This window comes from Neophocaena asiaeorientalis, unplaced genomic scaffold, assembly GCF_003031525.2.
Source record: "Neophocaena asiaeorientalis asiaeorientalis breed wild unplaced genomic scaffold, Neophocaena_asiaeorientalis_V1.1 scaffold43, whole genome shotgun sequence".
Classification (NCBI taxonomy): domain Eukaryota; kingdom Metazoa; phylum Chordata; class Mammalia; order Artiodactyla; family Phocoenidae; genus Neophocaena; species Neophocaena asiaeorientalis.
Genome location: NW_020173674.1, coordinates 13,082,866 through 13,105,624, shown reverse-complemented (window position 1 = coordinate 13,105,624; position 22,759 = coordinate 13,082,866). Strand labels below are relative to the sequence as shown.

General features: G+C 38.8%; 1 protein-coding gene across 3 annotated transcripts in view; it reads left to right on the top strand.

Moving 5' to 3' along the window:
* Positions 1-22,759, top strand: part of CSTPP1 (centriolar satellite-associated tubulin polyglutamylase complex regulator 1) — a 167,239-nt gene that overhangs the window by 33,884 nt on the left and 110,596 nt on the right. For all 3 annotated transcript variants that reach the window (XM_024749001.1, XM_024749000.1, XM_024748999.1), the window contains exon 2: positions 2,732-2,834. In XM_024749001.1, coding sequence (XP_024604769.1) covers positions 2,807-2,834 — 28 coding nt within the window. In that variant the 5' untranslated portion in view covers positions 2,732-2,806. The remainder of the gene's footprint in view (positions 1-2,731; positions 2,835-22,759) is intronic.

The window sequence follows — 22,759 nt, the reverse complement described above, 5'->3', positions numbered from 1 at the left end:
AAGAAAAAAACATTTTTTTTTTTTTTTTTTTTTTTTTTTTTTTTTTTTGGCCATGCCATGTGGCTTGCAGGATCTTAATTCCCTGACCAGGGATTGAATCCAGGGCCAACAGCAGTGGAAGCACTGAGTCCTAACCACTGGACGGCCAGGGAAGTCCCAAGAGATTGTTATGTATTATCTCACGACTTCACTGTCAGTTTTGGCCATTTCTTGGCGAAATAGTTTTCCAGTGGGATGAACTGTTGCTGAAGCACTGGTTTTGTTTTCACATCTTTTTCTGAGGTCAGGGTTAGAGAATGTTTGTGGTAGCTGATAGTTGTTAGCTTTGGGAAGCACTCATATTGATAGAATAAGTCATGGAATGTAAACATGTCATTCATCTGGACTTTAGGCTGGTGTAAACATGGTGAAACTTCAGGTAACCACTGTCAAAGACTCACTTGAGTAGAGCTTGGGTAGATAAACTTATTTGCTTTATAATCTCACTAAACTACCAGGACTTCAGGAATGTTTTTTTGAAGTACCCATTTTACAAATTTTAGGTAATTCTTTCATATTTTCCTGAAGGTTGAAAATGTGAAAGAGGCAAATGCCCATCTCAGTAGCAACTTTGTGGAACTGCTTTTTGGCAGGGTATTTATTACTTTTGGGTTTTTTTGTTCTTACTGTTCCAGACGAAAGTTGTTTTGTTTTGCTTTTTTGTAAAAAATAGGATGGTAAATGGAAGTACTGAATTGGAAGTTTCTATATGAAGTGTGCCAGGCTACCACTGTTATACCTAAAGACAAAACTCAGGGAAGGGGAGCAAGCATTTGGTGAGCGCCTGCTATATTAGAAGCTCTGCTGTATTACTGAAGTAAACCTCCAATAGCCCTTTGACATAGCTTTTAATAAAATATATTATCAAGAAAACCAGGTATTGTGGTTTATGAATAGTAACGGTATTATTATCCACAGGAAATAGGCTTGCAGAATAATTTGCTCAAGGTCACACAGCTAGCATTTGGTGGGGCTGAGAATGGAACTCAAGTGTCTTGGAACTCCAAAGCCCAAATTCTTAACCAGTGATTCTTAAACTACATCAGAAACATCAAGGGTACCTGTTAAAAATTACTGGGCTCCAGTTAGAATTTTAAGGTCACCAGTCTGAGATATTGTCAGATGATCAATCTGTATTTTAACAGGGTGTCTCAAGTGATTCAGATCAAGAAGTTGATTGACCATGTTTTGAGAAAGAATTAAATTATGTTTCTTTCATCACTTATATGTGGAATCTAAAATATGATACAGGGACTTCCCTGGTGGTGCAGTGGTTAAGAATCACCTGCCAATGCAGGGGACATGGGTTCGAGCCCTGGTCCGGGAAGATCCCACATGCCACAGAGCAGCTAAGCCCATGCGCCACAACTACTGAGCCTGCGCTCTACAGCTCACAAGCCACAACTGTTGAGCCCACGTGCCACAACTACTGAAGCCTGCACGCCTAGAACCCGTGCTCCACAACAAGAGAAGCCACTGCAATGAGAAGCCCGCACACTGCAACGAAGAGTAGCCCCCGCTCGCGACAACTAGAGAAAGCCCGCATGCAGCAGCGAATACCCAATGCGGCCAAAAATAAATAAATAAATGTATAAAAAAATAAAAATAAGTAAAATAAATTATGATGCAAATGAACTTATTTACAAAACAGAAACAGAGCCACAGACATAGATGACAAACTTACAGTTACCAAGGGGGAAGGGGGAAGGGATAAACTAGGAGTTTGGAATTAGCAAATACAGACTACTATATATAAAATAGATAAACAACAAGGTTCTACTGTATAGCACAGAAAACTATATTCGATCTCTTGTAATAACTTATAATGGAAAAGAATATGAAAAAGAACATATATATATAACTGAGTCACTCTGTTGTACACCAAAATCTAACACAACATTGTAAATCAACTATACTTCAATTTATAAATAAATTAATTAATTTAATTAAATAATGTTTCTTTCCACACTTGATAAAGAAGAAAACAGGTGCAGATTAAATAACTGTCCAAGATTAAGCTCTCAGACAGAGCCATGATTCCAACCCAGGTCTGTCTAATTCTAATACTCATCACACCCTGTATTACAAGCCCATGATTAAGTCACACATTTATCCGTCACAACAAATGTAGAAAACATGATTTCTGATAAATTGGGCCACACAGATTTCATGGTCTTATTATTTACCAAGGTTAATAACTTATGACAACTTTACTGAAATCTTCATGGTCCTTAAACTTTTTCAGTGACTTTTTTTTAATTAAAGAATTGAGTTTTCCTTGCAGTCAGATCATCCATGTTTCAGGCATAGAATCATTACTCCCTGGGATAAATTTCTGGGACATGCAGAAGTGGAAGAAGGTGGAAGGAGGTAGGAAGAAAGAATTCCCAGGTGTACCTGCTAAATGGTGCTAAAGCTCCTCACCCTAATCACTGAAATGAAGAGTGAAGGGTTGATACTAATACTAACAGCCAATCACGTGGCAATAGGTTATGTTCTACAGCGTCTCCCATTCTGCCCATTGAGACTAGCTCAGTTAGGGCCAGCAAGTTTGGTTTGCCTATTCCAGTCCACTTCCTAGAACAGAACCAACACCTTGATTGACTTTCATGGCCTACTGGGATTGGAAGGACTTTTTTTTTTGTATCCCTCTCACTTTCTCTTTCTGTCTTTGTTTGTTTGTTTTTTGTAGCCCAGCGCCATGTCCTCACATACATGGAGGATGCAGTATGCCAGCTGCTAGAGAACAAGGAAGATATTAGCCAATATGGCATTGCCAGGTTCTTCACTGAATAGTAAGTACATGAGTGCTTTGCCTATAGCGTGGGCCCAGAGGAGGCTTTTGGAAGCAGGCAAGATACATGAAAAGTAGAGCAGGGCAATGCTGATTATGTAGTGGCAGTGACTGCCTAGACTGATTGAGGGCTGCCCAAACAGGTTTTGGAACATGCCTTTGGTGCAGCTAGTTTTGTCCAATGATAAGTCTCATGAGTGGTGATAACTATAAAAGTTTAACTGCTGCTTGTTTGATCTATTAGATCTGTTTTTTTAGGTTCCTCTTATAATTTTTAACTTTCCCTGTTATTCAGAATATTCACTCTGATATCCTTTAGTCAGTGTTCCTTTAGGCCGTGATTTTCTTGGCTGGCTTTTTTCATGGAAATGCTTAGGGTGATATTCTTGTGCAGTTTTCTTTCTATAGGAGGCTGTGTCAATCACTTAATGATTTAAGATTATTTCTAGAGGTAGGACATCTTTCCCAGATTATATCTTTGAGGAGTAGTGTTTCTTTATAAAGTATGCTTGGAGTGTGTAAAAGTCAAAATGATTATTTTTTAATTTATTAAAAAATTGTTTTCTTCAAGTTATAATTTCTTCAAGATATAATTGACGTACAGTACTAAGTTTAAGGTGCATGGCATAATGATTTGATTTACATACATCCTGAAGTGATTATCATAATAAGTTTAGTGAACATCCATCATCTTATATAGATAGATAATTAAAGAAATAGAAAAAAACTTTTTTCTTTTGATGAGAACTCTTAGGATTTACTCTCTTAACAATTTTCATGTGTAACATGCAGCAGTGTTAATTATATTTATCATCTTGTACATTATTACATCTCTAGTACTGGTTTATCTTATAACTGGAAGTTTTGCCTGCCTTTATGCAATTCCTCCTATCCCCCACCCACCTCTGATGACCCGAAATCTGATCTCTTTTTCTATGACTTTGTTTGTTTTTGAATTATTGACCTATAACACTGTTAGCTCCTGTTACACAACATAGTGATTTGATACTTCTATGCATTTGAAACTGATCACTGCAATAAGTCTGGTTGTGATAGTTCACCATACAAAGATATTACATAGCTTTTTGTTTTTGTTTCTTTTTTAGGTATTACATAGTTATTGACCATATTCCCCACACTGTACATTTCATACCCATAAGTCATTTATTTTGCAACTGAAAGTTTATACCTCTTAATCTCTCTTACCTATTTCTTTCTTCTTGGTATCACAGAACTGTTTTTAGGCTGAATGAAATAATCAGTTTAAAATACCTTGGTCTTCATGAAAGGATATGCTAAAGAAATACAAAAAATTATTTTTATTACCAAAATGCCAACATATTTATATAATCATTTGTTTTCTTTTTCCTTCTTTTCTGGTTATTGTAAGCATTCTAAAAAAGGAAGAATGGGGCTTCCCTGGTGGCGCAGTGGTTGAGAGTCCGCCTGCCGATGCGGGGGGGCGCGGGTTCGTGCCCCGGTCCAGGAGGATCCCGCGTGCCGCGGGGCGGCTGGGCCCGCGGGCCATGGCCGCTGAGCCTGCACGTCCGGAGCCTGTGCTCTGCAACAGGAGAGGCCACAACAGTGAAAGGCCCCCATACCGCAAAAAAATAAATAAATAAATAAATAAATAAAAAAGGAAGAATAGCCTCTTATAGGCTTCTGCTTATGGTGCATCATGAGCTCAAGTCCATCCTCCTTGAAAACAATTTTATTTTCCTTTCTGTTCTCCAGAGGTTCCTTGAAGATCAGACATCTCTTCTAATGGCCTTAACTTGGGTTGCTGTTAGGGGAATTCTTGACTCCCCCTAGCTCTTTTGCTGAGCTATAAGTCTTGCAAACAAAATCTAGATTTCTTATGGATTGGAATTTCAAGTTCCTGGGAAAAACAGGCTTTCCAGGATCAGAGCTGGTCCTTTCTCTTCTCCCAGTCTTCTAAAGGAGGGTGAAGTAGAACAAGGAATGTCACTTGTTCTCGAGGTATGGGCTGACGCAAATGAGGTGGACTGGGAATAAAGACTGAGATTGAATAGCCTTGCTTGCTTTTACAGAACTGACAAGCCTAGGGGTCAAGTTTCTAGGCTATTTAATCTGTACGAGCACCCTTGAGGCTCCTTGCCAAATGAAATATGATTCTTCTGGGGACAATGCTTCTTCCTGGCTTTTTTCATTTTACTCTATTCCCCCTCCCCCATCTCCTTTATAAGTCTTTTCCCTACTGTGCTGGTTCCTTGAGGGTAGGCATCATTTCTTCTTCATCCCTGGATTCCCAATACCTGGCATGATGCTTATTATATGATAGGTGTTAGGTAAATGTTGAATCTACAGCTGTATCTGTATTTTAGGTTATTGCATACTATCCACTCTTATTCTTGGTCTTATTATGAATAAGGACCGTCTCTTGTTCTTTCTCTCTTTTTTCTTGATTCTTTTTGATAAAGTTCTATATCCTGCCATCTAAGAAGCTGTATACTGGAATTCTCTGGCGGTCCAGTGGTTAGGACTCCGCACTTACTCTATAGGGGGCACGGGTTAGGTCCCTGATCAGGAACTAAGATCCCATATGACGTGCGGCATGGCCAAAAAAAAAAAGAAGCTGTATACCATGTATGTAGCACTCCAAAAGTGAACCCACTGGTGTATGTAACTAATACCGAACTCTAGTAAGGCTTATAACTGTTTCCAAATGCTATTGACTCTAGCTTTTATCTAGCAGTACACTGTTGGAAAAAAAAAACTTAAGACTTTTTTCCACAGTGCTGATAGAAATCTAGTTGCCAAGTGAGCAGTTTCTTGTCCTTAGAAAACTAAAAATTACATAATCTATGTGAATGGCACATACCTGACATTTTTTAAAAATAGATCTTTATTGGAGTATAACTGCTTCACAATACTGTGTTAGTTTCTGTTGTACAACAAAGTGAATCATCCATATGCATACATATGTCCCCATGTCCCCTCCCTCTTGAGCCTCCCTCCCACCCTCCCTATCCTACCCCTCTAGGTCATCGCAAAGCACCGGGCTGATCTCCGTGTGCTATGCTGCTGCTTCCCACTAGCTATGGAACATTTGGTAGTGTATATATGTCGATGTTACTCTCACTTCACCTCAGCTTCCCCCTCTCAAGCACCCCCCAACTGTGTCCTCAAGACCATTCCCTATGTCTATGTCTTTATTCCTGCCCTGCCGCATCAGTACCATTTCTTTTTTTTTTTAGATTCCATATATATGCATTAGCATACAGTATTTGTTTTTCTCTTTCTGACTTACTTCACTCTGTATGACAGACTCTAGGTCCATCCACATCACCACAAATAATTCAATTTCGTTTCTTTTTATGGCTAATATTCCATTGTATATATGTGCCTCATCTTCTTTATCCATTCATCTGTTGATGGACACTTAGGTTGCTTCCATGTCCTGGCTATTATAAATACTGCTGCAGTGAACATTGTGGTACATGTCTCTTTTTCAATTATGGTTTTCTCAGGGTATATGCCCAGAAGTGGGATTGCTATGTCATATGGTAGTTCTATTTCTAGTTTTTTAAGGAACCTCCATGCTGTTCTCTGTAGTGGTTGTATCAATTTACATTCCCACCAACAGTGCAGGAGGGTTCCCTTTTCACCACACCCTTTGCAGCATTTACTGTTTCTAGATTTTTTTGGTAATGGCCATTCTACCTGACATTTCTATAACTCTAAAACACCATATTGGCCTGAGGCAAGTTATTTTAAGAGGTGAGCCAGCATCAAAGCTCCAAAATCCTTAAAAAAAAAAAAGCAAAAAAACACAAAACTCAACTTGAAAGGTGTGAAGGTGTGCATATATGATTGAATAGGAAGTAGTATTTGGTAGACAAGGAGACCTGAATGGTAGAAGTTCCTGATTTTCCTTTGATTGTGAATTTATCTACTGAAAATCCTTCTTTCGCAGACCTGAGTTTTGTATTGATTTATAGAAGCATAATGAAGTGAAAAGAGCTCTGCCCTGGGAAGAAAAAGAGCTCCAATCCTTATAAGTCCTCACTCCATAATCTTGGGAAAATTTCTGAAATTTTTTTTTTTTTTTTTTTGGGCTGTGTTGGGTCTTCGTTGTTGTGCATGGACTTTCTCTACTTGCAGTAAGCGGGGGCTACTTTTCGTTGAGGTGCGCGGGCTTCTCATTGCGGTGGCTTCTCTTGTTGAGGAGCTTGGGCTCTAGGCTCACAGGCTTCAGTAGTTGCAGCACGCAGGCTCAGTAGTTGTGGAACGTGGGCCCTAGAGTACGCAGGCTTCAGTAGTTGTGGCTTGCGGGCTCTAGAGCGCCGGCTCGGTGGTTGTGGCACACTGGCTTAGCTGCTCAGTGGCATGTGGGATCTTCTCGGACCAGGGATCAAACCCATGTCCCCTGCATTGGCAGGTGGATTCTTAACCACTGTGCCACCAGAGAAGTCCCTTTGAAATTTTCTGGGCTTCAGTTGCCTCAACTGTGAAATGGGTATAATAAAGTCTAATGTGCTAATAAATAAAAATAATGTAATAATTATATAATAAAAAATGTTTTATTAAACTCATACTATGTTTCAGCAACTGTAATTCTTTGAAGTAGGTAATATTATTATCTCTATTTTATAGATGAGGAAACTGAGGCTCAGAAAAGTTAAAATAGCTTCTTTAAGTTCACAAGCTAATAAATGACAGAATTAGGAACCAAGCCTCATCTGCAGTATTACAAAGGCCACTATTCTGTACTGTCTGCAAGTCCCTCTAATGCCTAATGTTGCTGGAGGCCTAAGCAGATAATAATATGAAGTCTCTTCTAGCTATGGTTTCTGGATTCTTTGAAATTTCCCTTATGAGCTGTACTTCACACAGTTTATCACATAGCTTTGTCTGGTGACCTCTATTCACTGCCATTTAAATGTTTTATGTTGTCCTTTGGGAGGGGATACAATTGGAGCTGTCTCTAAACAATAGGAAACATAATTTTTTTTAAAATGTGTTAAGTGTGCACTTCCATCTCTCAGTTTCAAGTTCAGACACTGAGATTTTCATACGATTGATGGTGGATAATTTACCTTTGAGCAATGATAAAAATACTCTTCAAAATTGTTTTTGGAAGGTTTTTCTGCTGATTTTCTTCTATGGATCAGCTTGCCCTCTCACCTGTGCTGTCACTCCTTGGTGCTTGGTGTTTTCCAACAAATCCATGATTGTTCCAGCAAATCTGGATAAGCTGTAAAGCCTGAGTAGCTAAGCTGTACTGTGTGTGTGTGTGTGCGTGTGTGTGCGTGTATGTGTCTGCAAGACTGTGAGCTCGTCAGATCATATTCTTCTGGACACTCTTGAAAGAGGGATACGAAATCCCACAGGATTTTCTTTCATGTCGTATGCAACCTCTACCTCTGAATGCCATCTTTCAACCAATGAAAGGTAAAAGGAATTAATATTTAGAGGTGCCGCTCGAAGAATAGACCAAGTGTCGGCACGGGGTCAGGACCTCTGAAGAAGTACAGACAAGAAAATGAGGCTAGAGTAGCTGTAACTTAGAAACCACAGCAGAGTGTGACCAGGTTCTTGTGGGAAAGATAAAATGAGAAATGTGTTTTTTTAGGACGTTGGAAAATAATGATGAGAGAAAAACAGGCTGAAATCTGAGAATTCCTATCACAATTGGGAACCCTTCTTCACAGGCTAAATTGATAGTTACAACACTGTGGCATCAGAGAGCTTGACCTCCACATACTAATATAGAAAAGAATGATACTCTGTGGTCTTGGTTGGTGGGCCCAGGAGGACTCTTTTTGTATAATCAAGTGTCTTGTTTTTGTTTTTTTTTTAAATGATAATTTTACCTTCCTAGGGAAGTTTTCAAGTTTTGGTTACAAGTACATATACAGATATCCTTCATTGATGGAAGTTTTTTTTTAAGGATATGTGAGAATATAAGACAGCATTCATTCAGTAATTATTTTTGAGCACCTACTGTGTGCCTCTGTGTATTTGGCAATGAAGAAGATATAGTGGTGAACAAGACAAGTAAGGTAATTACCCTCATGAACCTAGCTGTTTAGTGAGGGAGATAGTCAATAAACAAGTAAGCTGACAATGACGACAATAGCTAATAGTTAATAAATACTTGCTATGTGCTGGGCATGGTTCTAAGCGTATAACATGTATTATCTCATTTAATTCTCAAAATACTATGAGGTGGAATATTAGTATTATCTTCATTTTATACATTAGGAAATTCAGGCACACAAAAGTAACATTCCCTAGGTTACACAGCTGATAAGTGTAACGAGATAAACAACAAGGAAGTAACTAGGATAATGTGATATATAGGATGGCCAGGAAGGCCCCTTGGAGGAGATGGCATTTGAGGTCTTATCCCATGGAATGACTGGCTCATCCCACTTGAGAGCTGATAAGTTATCTCAGCTCAGGTGACCTACCTTCTTTTTGTCCACCTTTATTACCTAGGCTTTCTGTGTCCAAAAAAAATAATTTGATTGATTTTATGTGCTGCTTCTCAGAGTGGAATACCCTTAACAGGCAGTAGTCATAGAAAGCTATCTTACAAGTAATTGGCCTCCCTCATGCACTGCTCATATATAATAAGTAAAAATAATAAAATAATTAGTCATAAAATTATTTGTGTTATCTAATATATAGTATAAATATGGAGATGGAAGTATTTATCAATCTTTGGAAAAAGAACATTAATAATTCCATTGTGAAACATATTATCAGAATTCAGTTGGGAACTTGCATGCTTTTTTATATACTCTTGTAGTAAAAGGTACCAGTCTCAAATTCCTTTTTTTATTGTTTTAATTAGAATAAGTCCATGAAATGTGAACTTCATTAATTCACTCTTGGAGAAAAAAAGGAGATTCCAATAGTGCATATTCCTAAATCACTTAAAATATAACTTAATGAAAACAATGCATGATTATAAAATATGTATTATTTCTTCTTTTTTAAAACAGGTGCTCTAAGCCCTATGAAAGATGACCCACTTCTCTCCTCAGTAATCTAGAACAGTCAGGGTATAAACTTTCAGTTCTAAAATTGGCAAATTTTTTAGGATTATCCACCACCCAGCATTTAAGTAATGTTTTGGGTTCTTCTTGTGCCCATGGTAACAGAGGAGTGGATTTGGAGCAACAAGAAACACATCAGAACAAACTAGGAACTCACTGATTTCCAGGCTCATAGCTTTGAATGAGGGGTGGACTGAAGACTTCTCTGGGCCATTTCTGCTCCATGTTTTCCCAATTTATTGTTATTAAATTGAGTCAAAATGTGGTATAGTGAAGGAATGGTGACTAATCCTATCATTGGCTTCTTCAAAAGGTGTAATACTTCTCCTAGCCTACCCCTCACCCCCATCTTTTTTCCATAGTTCAGTTCTTAGCTGGAGTTGACACATTGTAACAGAAAATAATCCATTTTTCATTGTCAACATCTGGATTCTCAGACTCAGATAATTGCCACGAATAGATTTTGCCATAGCTGAAGCAATCCTATCCTCACTGTTATTGGCCCAGGCATTTCTGTTAAGCCATCATTTGTGAAATCTATAGAGGATTCTGGTTCTTTTCCATATTACCAGAGGTATCTTATAGCAAAAGGACACCAGGGAAACATAGTGGTGAATTGAGAGTCACCAAAATCTATTTTGAAACTTAAAAATCCAGGTTCATTGAGGACATAAGAAGCTGCTTATTTGCTTAGAATCCATCTCTCTTCTTCAGTCCCTTCATGTTTTGATTATAGGAAACCATCCAGCAGCACTTGACCTGGAGACTGAGGAAGCCATTTCACAGCCCACTGGTCCCCTGACTCATTTAGAAGTTGCAGTCAAAGGTTATGGAAGTAATAATTGGGCCCAGATTCTTCCTGTCAGGAAAGACCTTACTTCCCCACCCGCTCCCTGCTACAATTTAAGAGAAATTTAGCTGTTGCGAAACTGTGCAATAAGAGGAAATGAAGGAACTCCATCCTTGGCTGAAGTATTCTCAAGACCCAGCGATATTATTTCTGTTTTCATGGGAGCTGCTTTTACAGCTAGCTAGTATAAATTTTAGGTATAATTCTCCACACTAAAATATTTCCCCTTAGAGAAATTACTTGATTTATTTTAATCTATAAATAATATAAAGAACCTTTACTTGGTCCAATCCAAGCCCTGGTATTCCTTGTCAATCTGATAATTCCCTGAGCACTCCTCTGGCAATCAGGTAGACACACACAAATCTGAAGTAACATGTCAGTAGTGCTATTAGCAATGTAAAATAGCTAATCAGAAGTTAAGAAACTTTACTTCATCAACAATAGAGCAATTTAAATTCATCAGTGCTTTTAACTTCTTCCATAATTTGCTCAGAGCTCTCGAAGATCTGTGGTGCTGGCAGCAGAGGCCTGGCATGAGAGCAGGAAAGAATGACACAATCTGGCACCTTTAACCAGAGGGTTGTTAATGAACTGGGATGGGGCCAGAGGGGAGAAAGGGGAAGGAGGATGGACAGTTAGATTTTTGGCAGCCACACAAAGGTCCTTCTTCCCTGAGAAAAGTGAAATGAAAGTCAAATGAAGCTTCTCTCTGTTATTATGATTTACTAAGATGTTTGTCTGTCCATAGCCTCTGGCCCCATGGCAGGTGCATCTTTGCATTCTGACTTCCCCACAAAACAGATTCTCAGGGTCCTTCAAGAGGGGTCATATCCAACCAGGTTCTTGTCTGAGGCTACAACTGTGATTTCTTTCTTCAACTAACAAATGCAGCTCTGAGCAGCACGGTAGAAACTACCTTATCAGAAAACGTTATGAGCATGTAAGTTTATTTGAAGACTCATGATTCCAGGATTACTGAGTTCTGGGGCTGCCACAGTAGGTAATGCCATTTCTGGTGTGGCCATAGAAGCAGCCTTGAATTTATCCCTTTGTCATTAAATAGCATTAATAACAAATGCCTTTGTTAAGGTCCTTGTGTTATATTTTCCAAGTCAAAACAATTGCTAGGGATGAAAATACCTGTCTCATAGGGTTGTTATGCAAATCTAGTGAAATGACAGGTATAAAATATCTGACTATATGTAATTCATTTTCATCAAGTCTCATCCCCCTTTAGCTCCAGTTTTCTGGGATTTTTGCTTCCCTCCTACTTCATGGCTTTTTTGGAAAATGATAGTCTTCCTCTTCTTTCTCTTTAAATGGTATCAAAGTTGAAAATCTTGCGGACTTTTAGTCTGTCTTGTTTTCTGTAACACTTTTTGCTTACCCTGCACTGTTTGGAGATTAAAGACGTTTGATGATTTTCTGCACGACTATTAGCCATTTAGTGTTAGCCACTTCACTCATTATTTAGTTTATTCAGAGAATAGCCTAAGAAAGCTTTTCTTTTCTTTTTTTTTTTTTTTTTTTCACAAAAAAGCCATTTCCTCACTTCCTGTCTATACCCTCTTTCCTCTGGCTGCCAAGATTTTAAAAATTCAAGGTGTAATGGGAGACCTGAGCTAGTCAGGGCTATGCAGCTTGTATGTTCCCGCTCTTAGCTCTAGCAGTACAGTGATGTGCTCAGGGTAATGAAAAGCAGACATTCTCTGCTGAGGTCATTGCTCGTCACACTGGCAGCTTGCTCCAGGAAGCTGTTTATCTGTGCTTGCTGAGCCAAGCTCCAGCCTCCAAACAGTTGGATGTACTGAGAAACCACAGAGCCCAAAGAGAGAATGTTACACGGGCAGGTCCAGGCAGAGACAGTATATTTACACCACACAAGCTGCAATTTACATGTGTGGGGGTAATTGCTCATCTGCCCCCTCTCAGACTTCACCTTCTATGTAATATATGTGCCCTCTCAAGGGGGTTTAACCTAGAGAACTGTGCAGCTCTGTCCAAATTGCCCTGAACATCCGCTAACTTGCCATAAGGAAAAAAAGGTATTATAGAAAACTTGATGTAAAAACCACCTTTTTTTTTTTTTTTTTTTACATAAACCCTTAAAATTTTTTTTTTTCTTTGTGTCCCCTGCATCGGCAGGAAGACTCTCAACCACTGCGCCACCAGGGAAGCCCTACATAGACCATTTTAAAAGTCTTTATTGAATTTGTTACAATATTGCTTCTGTTTTATGTTTTGCTTTTTTGGCCTTGAGGCACGTGGGATCTTAGCTCCCTGACCAGGGATTGAACCCACAACCCCTGCATTGGAAGGCGAAGTCTTAACCACTGAACCGCCAGGGAAGTCCCCAAACCACCCTTTTTTTTGTGTGTGTGATACGCGGGCCTCTCACTGTTGTGGCCTCTCCCGTTGAGGAGCACAGGCTCCGGACGCGCAGGCTCAGCGGCCATGGCTCACGGGTCCAGCCACTTCGCGGCATGTGGGATCTTCCCGGACCGGGGCACGAACCCGTATCCCCTGCATTGGCAGGCGGACTCTCAACCACTGCGCCACCAGGGAAGCCCACCCAAACCACCTTTTTAAGGTATTGTTTTTCTGAGTCAAATTTGTTGTTCAGAATCTTAAACCATACAGGCCCTATCTCTAAAGCATCCCAAAACACTGTTCCTTGCATGGTTTTTCCAACTAAATATTTTTCTTCATGCCTTTACCGAAATAGCATACTGTTATAGAGCTTCAAATGTGGCCTATATCAATAGGAATATAAGATATGGTCACATGCCTAAGGGAGTGTAATCTGGTTGAGGAGATAATGCTTATTGATTAACAGCTAGAGAACAATTCAAGACCTTATATAATGGCATTAAATTGTGCTCTGAGATCTGAGAGTAAGGTGAAATAATGGGTACTACAGTAGTTACACCACAGAGGAGTTTGTTTTGACCTCTGTGATGGTTAGTTTTATGTGTCAACCTGACCAAGCTAAGGGGTCCCCAGTAGCTGGTAAAACATTATTTCTGGATGTGTCTATGAAGGTGTTTTCAGAAAAGATTAGCATTTGAATCAGTAAACTGAATAAAGAAGATTGTCCTCACCAATGCATATGGGCATCATCTAATCCACTGAGGGTCTGATTAGAACAAAAAGGTAAAGAAGGGTAAATTTGCTCTCTTTGCTTGAGCTGGGATTTCCATTTTCTTCTGCCCTTGCACATCAGCACTCCTGGTTCTCAAGTCTCCAAACCCGAACTAGAACTTAACACCATTGGCCCCTGATTCTTGGGTCTTTGGACTCAGACTGAGACTTATACTATTGGCTTCCCTGGCTCTTAGACCTTCAGATTTGGTTGAATTAACCAACTTTCTTTGTTCTCAAGATTGCAAGTGGCAGATCATGGGACTTCTTGGCCTCTATAATCACATGAGTCAATTCCATAATTAGATAAGCTATATCTCCTCTTATATATATTTATATATATACTCTTGGTTCTGTTTCTCTGAATAACACTGACTAATATAACCTGGAAAGGTGAGTAGAATAGGGATAAATGAAAAAGAAAGAAGTATTTTTATGTGACATGAAACCACTGTAGCGTAGTGGTTAATAACACAGACTTTGGAATCAGATCTATGTTTGAGAGCCTGCCATCTAACTTAATAGTATGTGACCTTGGGCAGGTTGCTTAGCTTCACCTATAAAATAGGGAGACTCATATAATAAAATAAAATTCCATGTTACATGACTGATAGAAGGTTTAAATGAGATAATGAATGTAAAGTGCTTGGCATTCTACCTAAGATATACTAGGTGTTGAATAAATGATAGCTACTGCTACTGTTCATTCATTCAGAAATACTTACTGAGTGCATTTTGCTAGTTTTCTAGACACTAGGGGATAGAAGTGAACAAAACAGACAAGAAATCTCAATCTTCATGGAGCTTCCATTCTGAAGTTAGCTATCATTCAAACTATCTTTATTTTACATTTTTTCTCTTTTAATTATTTTAGACTTACAAAAAAGTTGCAAAAATATTATTGAGTTCCTATAACCCTTTCACCCAGCTTCCATCAATGTTAACGTCTTCTATAACCATAGTATAATTACAAAAGTCGGAGACTTATTACTTGAAAACTATTAACTGTCTATAGACCTCATTTGAATTTTCACCTTCATTTTTGAAGGCCTGTTTTCTCTTATATAAATTCTAGGTTGGCAATTATTTTCCTTTAGCACTTTGCATATACCATTCCTTTATCTTCTTGTTTACACTGTTTCTGTTGAGAAGTCAGCTATCAGTCTTATTCTTACACCTTTGAAAATAATCTTTCCTTTTACAATAATCTCTAGCTACTTTTGGATATTTGGTCTTTGGTTTTTGGTAGTTTTTCTGTGATGTGCCTAGGTTTGCTTTTCTTTATATTTGTCAACTATTTGGGGTTCTCAGTGTTTCTTGAACATGTAACTTACATCTTTTATCAATTTTGGAAAGTTCTCAATTTTTAGCTTTTCAAATTACTTATGTTCCACTATCTTCACTCCTTCTGGGATTCTAATTACACAAACATTAGACTTTTTCGTGGTATCCACTCTCATGCACTTTTCTGCATTTTTTCATCATTTTGTCTTTCATGCTTCATTGTGAATATTTTTTTCTGACTATTTTACAGTTCATTAATTCTCCTTTCATTTATGTCTAATTTGCTGTTAAACCTATCTACTGAGTTCTTAACTCCAATTATTATTTTGTTTTTGTTTGTGTGTGTGTGTGTGTGTGTGTGTGTGTGTGTGTGTGTGTGTCTTACTGTGGCACTTTTAATCAGTCTTTTAAATGCAAAGGAAAGAAGAAAGAAATTGCAAGTTGGACGACCCAGCAATCCCACTACTGGGCATATACCCTGAGAAAACCATAATTCAAAAAGAGTCATGTACCACAATGTTCATTGCAGCTCTGTTTACAATAGCCAGGACATGGAAGCAACCTAAGTGTCCATCGACAGATGAATGGATAAAAGATGTGGCACATATATACAATGGAATATTACTCAGCCATAAAAAGAAACGAAATTGAGTTATTTGTAGTGAGGTGGATGGACCTAGAGTCTGTCATACAGAGTGGAGTAAGTCAGAAACAGAAAAACAGATACCGTATGCTAACACATATATATGGAATCTAAAAAAAAAAAAAAAATGGTGAAGAACCTAGGGGCAGGACGGGAATAGAGACGCAGACATAGAGAATGAACTTGAGGACATGGGGAGGGGGAAGGGTAAGCTGGGACGAAGTGAGAGAGTGGCATGGATTTATGTATACTACCAAATGTAAAATAGATAGCTAGTAGGAAGCAGCTGCATAGCACAGGGAGATCAGCTCAGTGCTTTGTGACCGCCTAAAGTGGTGGGATAGGGAGCGTGGGAGGGAGATGCAAGAGGGAGGGGATATGGGAATATATGTATACGTATAGCTGATTCACTTTGTGATAAAGCAGAAACTAATACACCATTTTAAAGCAATTATACTCCAATGAAGATGCTTAAAAAAAAAAAAAGAAATTGCAAGTTGGGGAAACTGTAAATGATTGAAAGTTAGTTTGAAGAAACCTTAGGATTTGTTTACTAGTATTTCTCATACTTTTCTTAGTCTTGCCTCCCCTTCATTCTTTCTTCATTCTTTCTTATTTTTATTTCCAGCAGCAAAGAGGATTTTAATTAGCTTACTTGCTATAGTTTATTCCTCTAGTTTATTCTGAAAACCTTCATTTTAAAATAGTAGTTCAAATATGCTTTTCTTGTTTGTTTTTTACAGACTTATTTTTAGAGCAGTATTAGGTTCACAGCAAATTTCAGAGGAAGGTAGAGATTTTTTATATACCCTCTGCCCCCTAAAGATTCATGCTTCTCTCATACCAACATCCCACCAGAGTGGTACACTTGTTACAATTGATGAACTTACACTGACACATCATTATCCCCCAAAGTCCATAGTCTACCTTAGGGTTCACTCTTGGTATTGTACATTCTCTGGGTTTGGACAGATGTGTAATGATATATCCATCATTATAGTATCATACAGAATATTTTTATTGCTCTAAAAATTCTCTGCCTGTTTATCCCTTTTTTCCATTCCAACTTCTGATATTTTTACTGTCTTCACAGTTTTTCCTTTTCCAGAATGTCATATATAGTTGGAATCATACAATATGTAGCCTTTTATGATCATTATATTTTTTTAATTCTAGAATTGCCATTCAGCCATCATTAAAAAGTCTACAAATAACAAATGCTGGAGGGTGTGTGGAGAAAAGGGAACCCTCCTACACTGTTGGTGGGAATGTAAATTTGTGTAGCCACTATGAAAAACAGAATGGAGGGTCCTCAAAAAACTAAAAATAGAGTTGCCATATGATTCAGCAGTCCCTCTCCTGGGCATATATCCAGACAAAACTATAATTCGAAAAGGTATATGCACCCCTATGTTCATAGCAACACTATTTACAATCGCCAAGACATGGAAACAACCTAAATGTCCGTCAACAGATGAATGGATAAAAGGAAGATGTGGTACATATATACAATGGAATATAGTCAGCCATCAAAAAGAATGAAATAATGCCATTTGCAGCAACATGGATGGACCTAGAGATTATCATACTAAGTGAAGTAAGTCAGAGAAAGACAAATACCATATGATATCACTTATATGTGGAATCTAAAATATGACACAAATGAACATATCTATGAAACAGAAACAGACTCACAGATATAGAGAACAGATTTGTGGTTGCCAAGGGGGAGGGGAGTTGGAGGGAAGGATTGGGAGTTTGGGGTTAACAGATGCAAACTATTATATAAAGGATGGATAAACAAGGAATAACAATATAGCACAGGGGACTATATTCAATATCCTGTGCTAACAGGATACCATAACAGAAAAGAATATGTAAAAGAATATATATATATAACTGAATCACTTTGCTGTATAGCAGAAATTAACACAACATTGTAAATCAACTATACTTCAATAAAGTTTTTTAAAAAGAATTGCCATTCATTTCTTTTTTAATGGTTTCTTTATTAGATCTTATCTTTCATTTGCTTGACCATAGTAAAGCATGGTTATAAACAGTCCTTCATTCATTATTTGGATTCTCTGTGGGTCTTTGTCTATTATCTACTCTGTCTCTTGGTTTTTTACTCCATTGTCTTATCTTGTAGTATACTTTTCCCCCCTTTAGTTGAGTGTTGTATATTGTATCAATATATGAAAAACTATAGAGATAATATGAGGCCTAGAATGATGTTATCTTTCTTCAGAGAGGATTTACATTTGCTTTTGGCAGATGGATTGAGCACTCACAATCCTGGATTACCTCAGTTCAATCAGGGGTTGAAATCATTTGAAGCTGGGCTTAAGTATCAGGGAGGGCTGATCTATCAATATTTCCAGGTATAGCTTTTCATGGTGCCAACCAGAGCCTGAAGGATTTACCAGAGTCCCTCTCCCCAGCCTTGGTGGGTCCTGAACTCCAGTTTTTTGGCTGCCAAGTCTTAAAAATCATTTGAAAACTCAAGAACTTAACATTAGTTCAAACCTATTACCTGCTCAGTCTATCAGCTGCCTCTTTCATGACTAGCAGAGGCCCTTGGAACTACTAGTGGGTATGGTATGATATTACCTTATTTTTGAAGTGGTGATGACTATAAATGATATTGTGAGATATCTGGAACAACTTTAATATGATATGAAAATATCTGAGATTTCTATTGAAAAAATCACAGGAACTGCAAATTCTACTATGTTTACATTCATAGTTGAAGGAAATACTAAATTCCAGTTAAAGGTTAGTAAAAATAAAGATGTAATTTTTTTCCTATCCAAGTTTGTAGATTCCTTGAATTCAATCCATGGACCCTTCTGTTTAGAATTCCTGCCCACTGGAAAGAGTGGCAGTAAACACAGGGCTCACCTCTTTGGATTTTATTCTCCTCTTATACCTGGCCTTGTCGTTCTTCATTTGACTTGGTGGCTCTCTGATGACTTCAGATAGATGCTTTTAATAGTTCATCCAGTTTATCTCAGCCAGGAGGATTGGTCTAAATTACTTAGTCTACCTTTATTGTAAGAGGAAGTATTTGGAACTTTCATTCTAGTGGAATATAATTATATTAGCAGAAGTAGAAAATATCATACACTGCGAGGGGTCATAAAGGAGTCTAACTTGACTTGTGGAGGACCAGTACACGTTGAAAAGCAACAAACAGGAAATATATAATTAGGATAGGGTCAGTCTGTGGAAGCCTCAATTATATTGAGATAAGAAGAAAGGCAAAGTAAAAATACCTTATAAAAGGCTGAGAAGTAAACTCACTGCTTGGTCTTTTTTTTTTTAATTTATTTTTGGCTGTGTTGGGTCTTCGTTGCTGGGCATGGGCTTTCTCTAATTGTGGCGAGCGGGAGCTACTTTTCGTTGTGGTGTGAGGGCTTCTCATTGCAGTGGCTTCTCTTGCTGCGGAACACGGGCTGTAGGCACATGGGCTTCAGTAGTTGTGGGACGTGGGCTCAGTAGTTGTGGCTCGTGGGCTCTAGAGTGCAGGCTCAGTAGTTGTGGCACAAGAGCTTAGTTGCTCTGCGGCATGTGGGATCTTCCCGGACCAGGGCTTGAACCCATGTCCCCTGCATTGGCAGGCGGATTCTTAACCACTGTGCCACCAGGGAAGCCTTTGGTCTTCTTTTAATTTTTAAAATTCAGTAACTATTTATTAAGCCCTACTAAATGCCAGTCACTGTGTCAGACATGGTCCTCAAGGAGTTCACTGTCATTCTTACGCGAAGCAGAAATAATGGCAGTTTACATACCAGAAAAACGCTATCATTCTACAATGTTTGTGGACCCACTATATGCTAGGCACCATGCTATTGAAGGATATAAGATGAATAAGCCAGTTGAACTCGAGGAGCTTATGAACTCAAGGAGAAAATTCAGAAGTAAGCATAATTATTAAGATGCTATTAAATAAGTACCAAGTAGAATTTCGTGTTTTGGGATAAGTGGAAGAAGAGATTCATTCTGACTATGAATTTTGAGCTTCAGATGGTCCTTAGAAGATGAATAATGGAGAATGGGAGCTGAGCAAGGAGTGCATCTCTAGCCAAGGCAACAGCATGAGCAAGGGCACAGAGGTTTGGTGTATTTAGAGAGTGACAGAAGGTCTGTGGTCAGTGGGTTAGTCTGTTCGAGCTGCTATAACAAACTGTCATAGACTAGGTGGCTTATAAACAACAGAAATTTATTCCTTGCGGTTCTGGAGGCTTGAAGTGCAAGGTCAAGGCTGACAGATTCCATGTCTGCTGAGCCCTGCATCCTGGTTCATAGATGACCATCTGTTTGCTGTGTACTCCCATGGTGGAAGCAGCGAGGAAGCTCCCCTGAGCCTCTTATAAAAAGGGCACAAATCCCATTCCTGAGAGCTCCACCCTCATGACCTACCTCCCAAAGGCCCCATCTCCAAATACAATCACATTGGGGATTAGGTTTCAACATATGAATTTTGAATGGGACACAAATATTCAGCCTATTGCAGTGAGGTAATAGAGCTCAGGAAGATATTTCAGTGAGGGGTTAGAAAGATAGTTTTCTATCCTATGTGACTGGTAGGGTGTTGGTGCCATTGACTGAGATCATTCAATTCAGGAATTATTTCTTACATACCTGTTATGCCTTGGTTTATGACAGGTGCTGGAGAAACAATGACTAATAAAGCATGATCCCTACCTTGAGGGTACTCACGGTCAAATAAGCCAATGATTAAATTACTTGTGATTTGAGCTAACTAGAGGTTTAAGGTGCTAAGAATAAGACTGTCCAGAGGACAGATATCTTAATTAAGCTTGAAGAGTCAGGGAAGGTGTCACAGAACAGGTAGCCTTCTAAGCTGAGTATTCTTTTCCTAATTTATTTATTTTTTAAAATCAGAGTTATACATGCATACAGTTTAAAGAGTGAAATAGTTCTATAAGAATTGTAAAAAAAAAAAAAACAGCATTCCTCCAACTCTCAATTTAGTTTCCCTTTCCTCAGAGATAATCACTTTCAACTCAGAGTGATTTATTTGGCATTTATTTCTAGACCTCTAAATGACTAGCTTATGTTGCTACTTCTTGATTTTTTTTCAAATCCAGGTGCTATCTATTGACTCCCCGCTGTGTAAGATATAACCCTAATGCCCTTTAACACCCTTTACTGCACATGTGTGCCTTTGCTCACCCGCCACAACTCCCAGTATACTCATATCAAGGTTTTTGTTGTATCATTATTCAGTGTTTATATTTTATAACTATACAAACGGTGTCAACCCCTGAACTATGTTGTGCAATCTTCTCGTGCCTATGATTACCCCCCTCCCTCTTTTTTCTTGTTTGGTTAATTTCCTGTAGACTTATCACCAACTGAACCAAATTCTACCCACTTGAGTAAATTTCCCTTTAGTACTGTGCTATTTATTTTCCACTTGCCCCTCCAGATCCACTCTCTACATTTCTCTGCTCTGGAGGGCTGATCTGTATGGATTTTAATCCATAGGCTCCCTTGCCCTGTGGCTTCCATTTGGGCTAAAGCCAGTGGGAGGTACCGACAGGAGATTGAAGGGCAGGAGGAGAGAGAGTGAGATTGGGATATCTATTCACTTGTTTCTCTTTCTACCAGTTTGCTGTGGGCTGCATTGGCTCTGTTCCTCTACTGAAGGTCACAGCTCAAGTTGAATGGTCCCTACTCTTTCTGGGTTCAAGGAAGCATTCCCTCTGCTTGTCTCATCAGGCCTAGGGGTAAAAACAGATCCTAACTGTTGCTGGCCCTTAGGTAATCCACTTTCCCTTAGCCCTGTCCACACCTTTGTAAATATTCTTTCTAAAAAACTTTCCTCAGCTATTCTTTTTAAATGCATTATCTGTTAACTGCCAGGACTCTGACAGAAGCAAGTACATTAATATTTGTATGTATTTATTCTCTCTGTTTTATCTCCTTAAAGAAGTCTCCTCCAGAATCTTCTGGTCTGCTTTATCTTTATTAATTTATCTCTCTGTATGCTATACAGCAGTTATCAGGGATCTCTGGACTTTTACCATTACCCTTCAGATTCCCTGTCTTCCTTCTTCCTTGTTTTTGGTGTAGTAGTTTTAAAAAAGGACCCCACATTCTTTGATATTCCTGCCGTGGAGAAGTGGGGTCTATGTGCCCTCCCCTTGAATATGAATATAATAAAGTAACACTTTGTGACTTCCCAAGGCTAGGTCACAAAAGGCCATGTGGATTCTGTTTCTGGGACCTCGGTTTTCAGAAATTCCCTCTCAGGACCCCTCTTACTAACCAGCTGCCATGTGTAAGAAGCCCAGCCACAAGCCTGGTCTTCAAGTCATCCCAGTCTAGGCACCCAACATGTGAGTGAAGAAGCCTCCAGATGATTCTATCCCCAACCCTTTGCATCGACCCCAGCCATTCAAGCCTTTCCAATTTAGGTCCCAGACATCATGGACTAAAGACAGGGCATCTCTGCTGCACTCTGTATAATTCCTGAGCCTACTGAATGCACAAGCACAGTAAAATTTTTATTTTTTATGCCAGCAAGTTTGGAGTGGTTTGTTTTGCAGCAGTAGAGGTCTGAACAAAATTTGTTCCTGGGAGTGAGTTGCTGCAGTAACAGAAACCTAAAACATGCATCATTGGCTTTGAGACCAGGCAGCAGGCAGAAATCAGAAAGACCTTGAGGAGACTTAGTGGAAGTCTGATGGGCCTCAAGGAGGCTATCAATGAAGCCTTAATAAAGAGTGAGGAAAATGTTATTGGGAGCTGGAGGTAAGAGGACCCGTGTTATATGGTGACAGGAGGTTTGTCAATACTGTTTGTTACCTTTGGTAATGTGAAAAAATAGGAAATGTAAATGAACTATTTGGTTTTCAGGTAGGTAGGATTTAGAGGAAATATAGAGAGCTTGGGACAGTCTTTCTTTTTTTCTTTTTTTTTTTTTTTTTTTTTTTTTTTTGGCT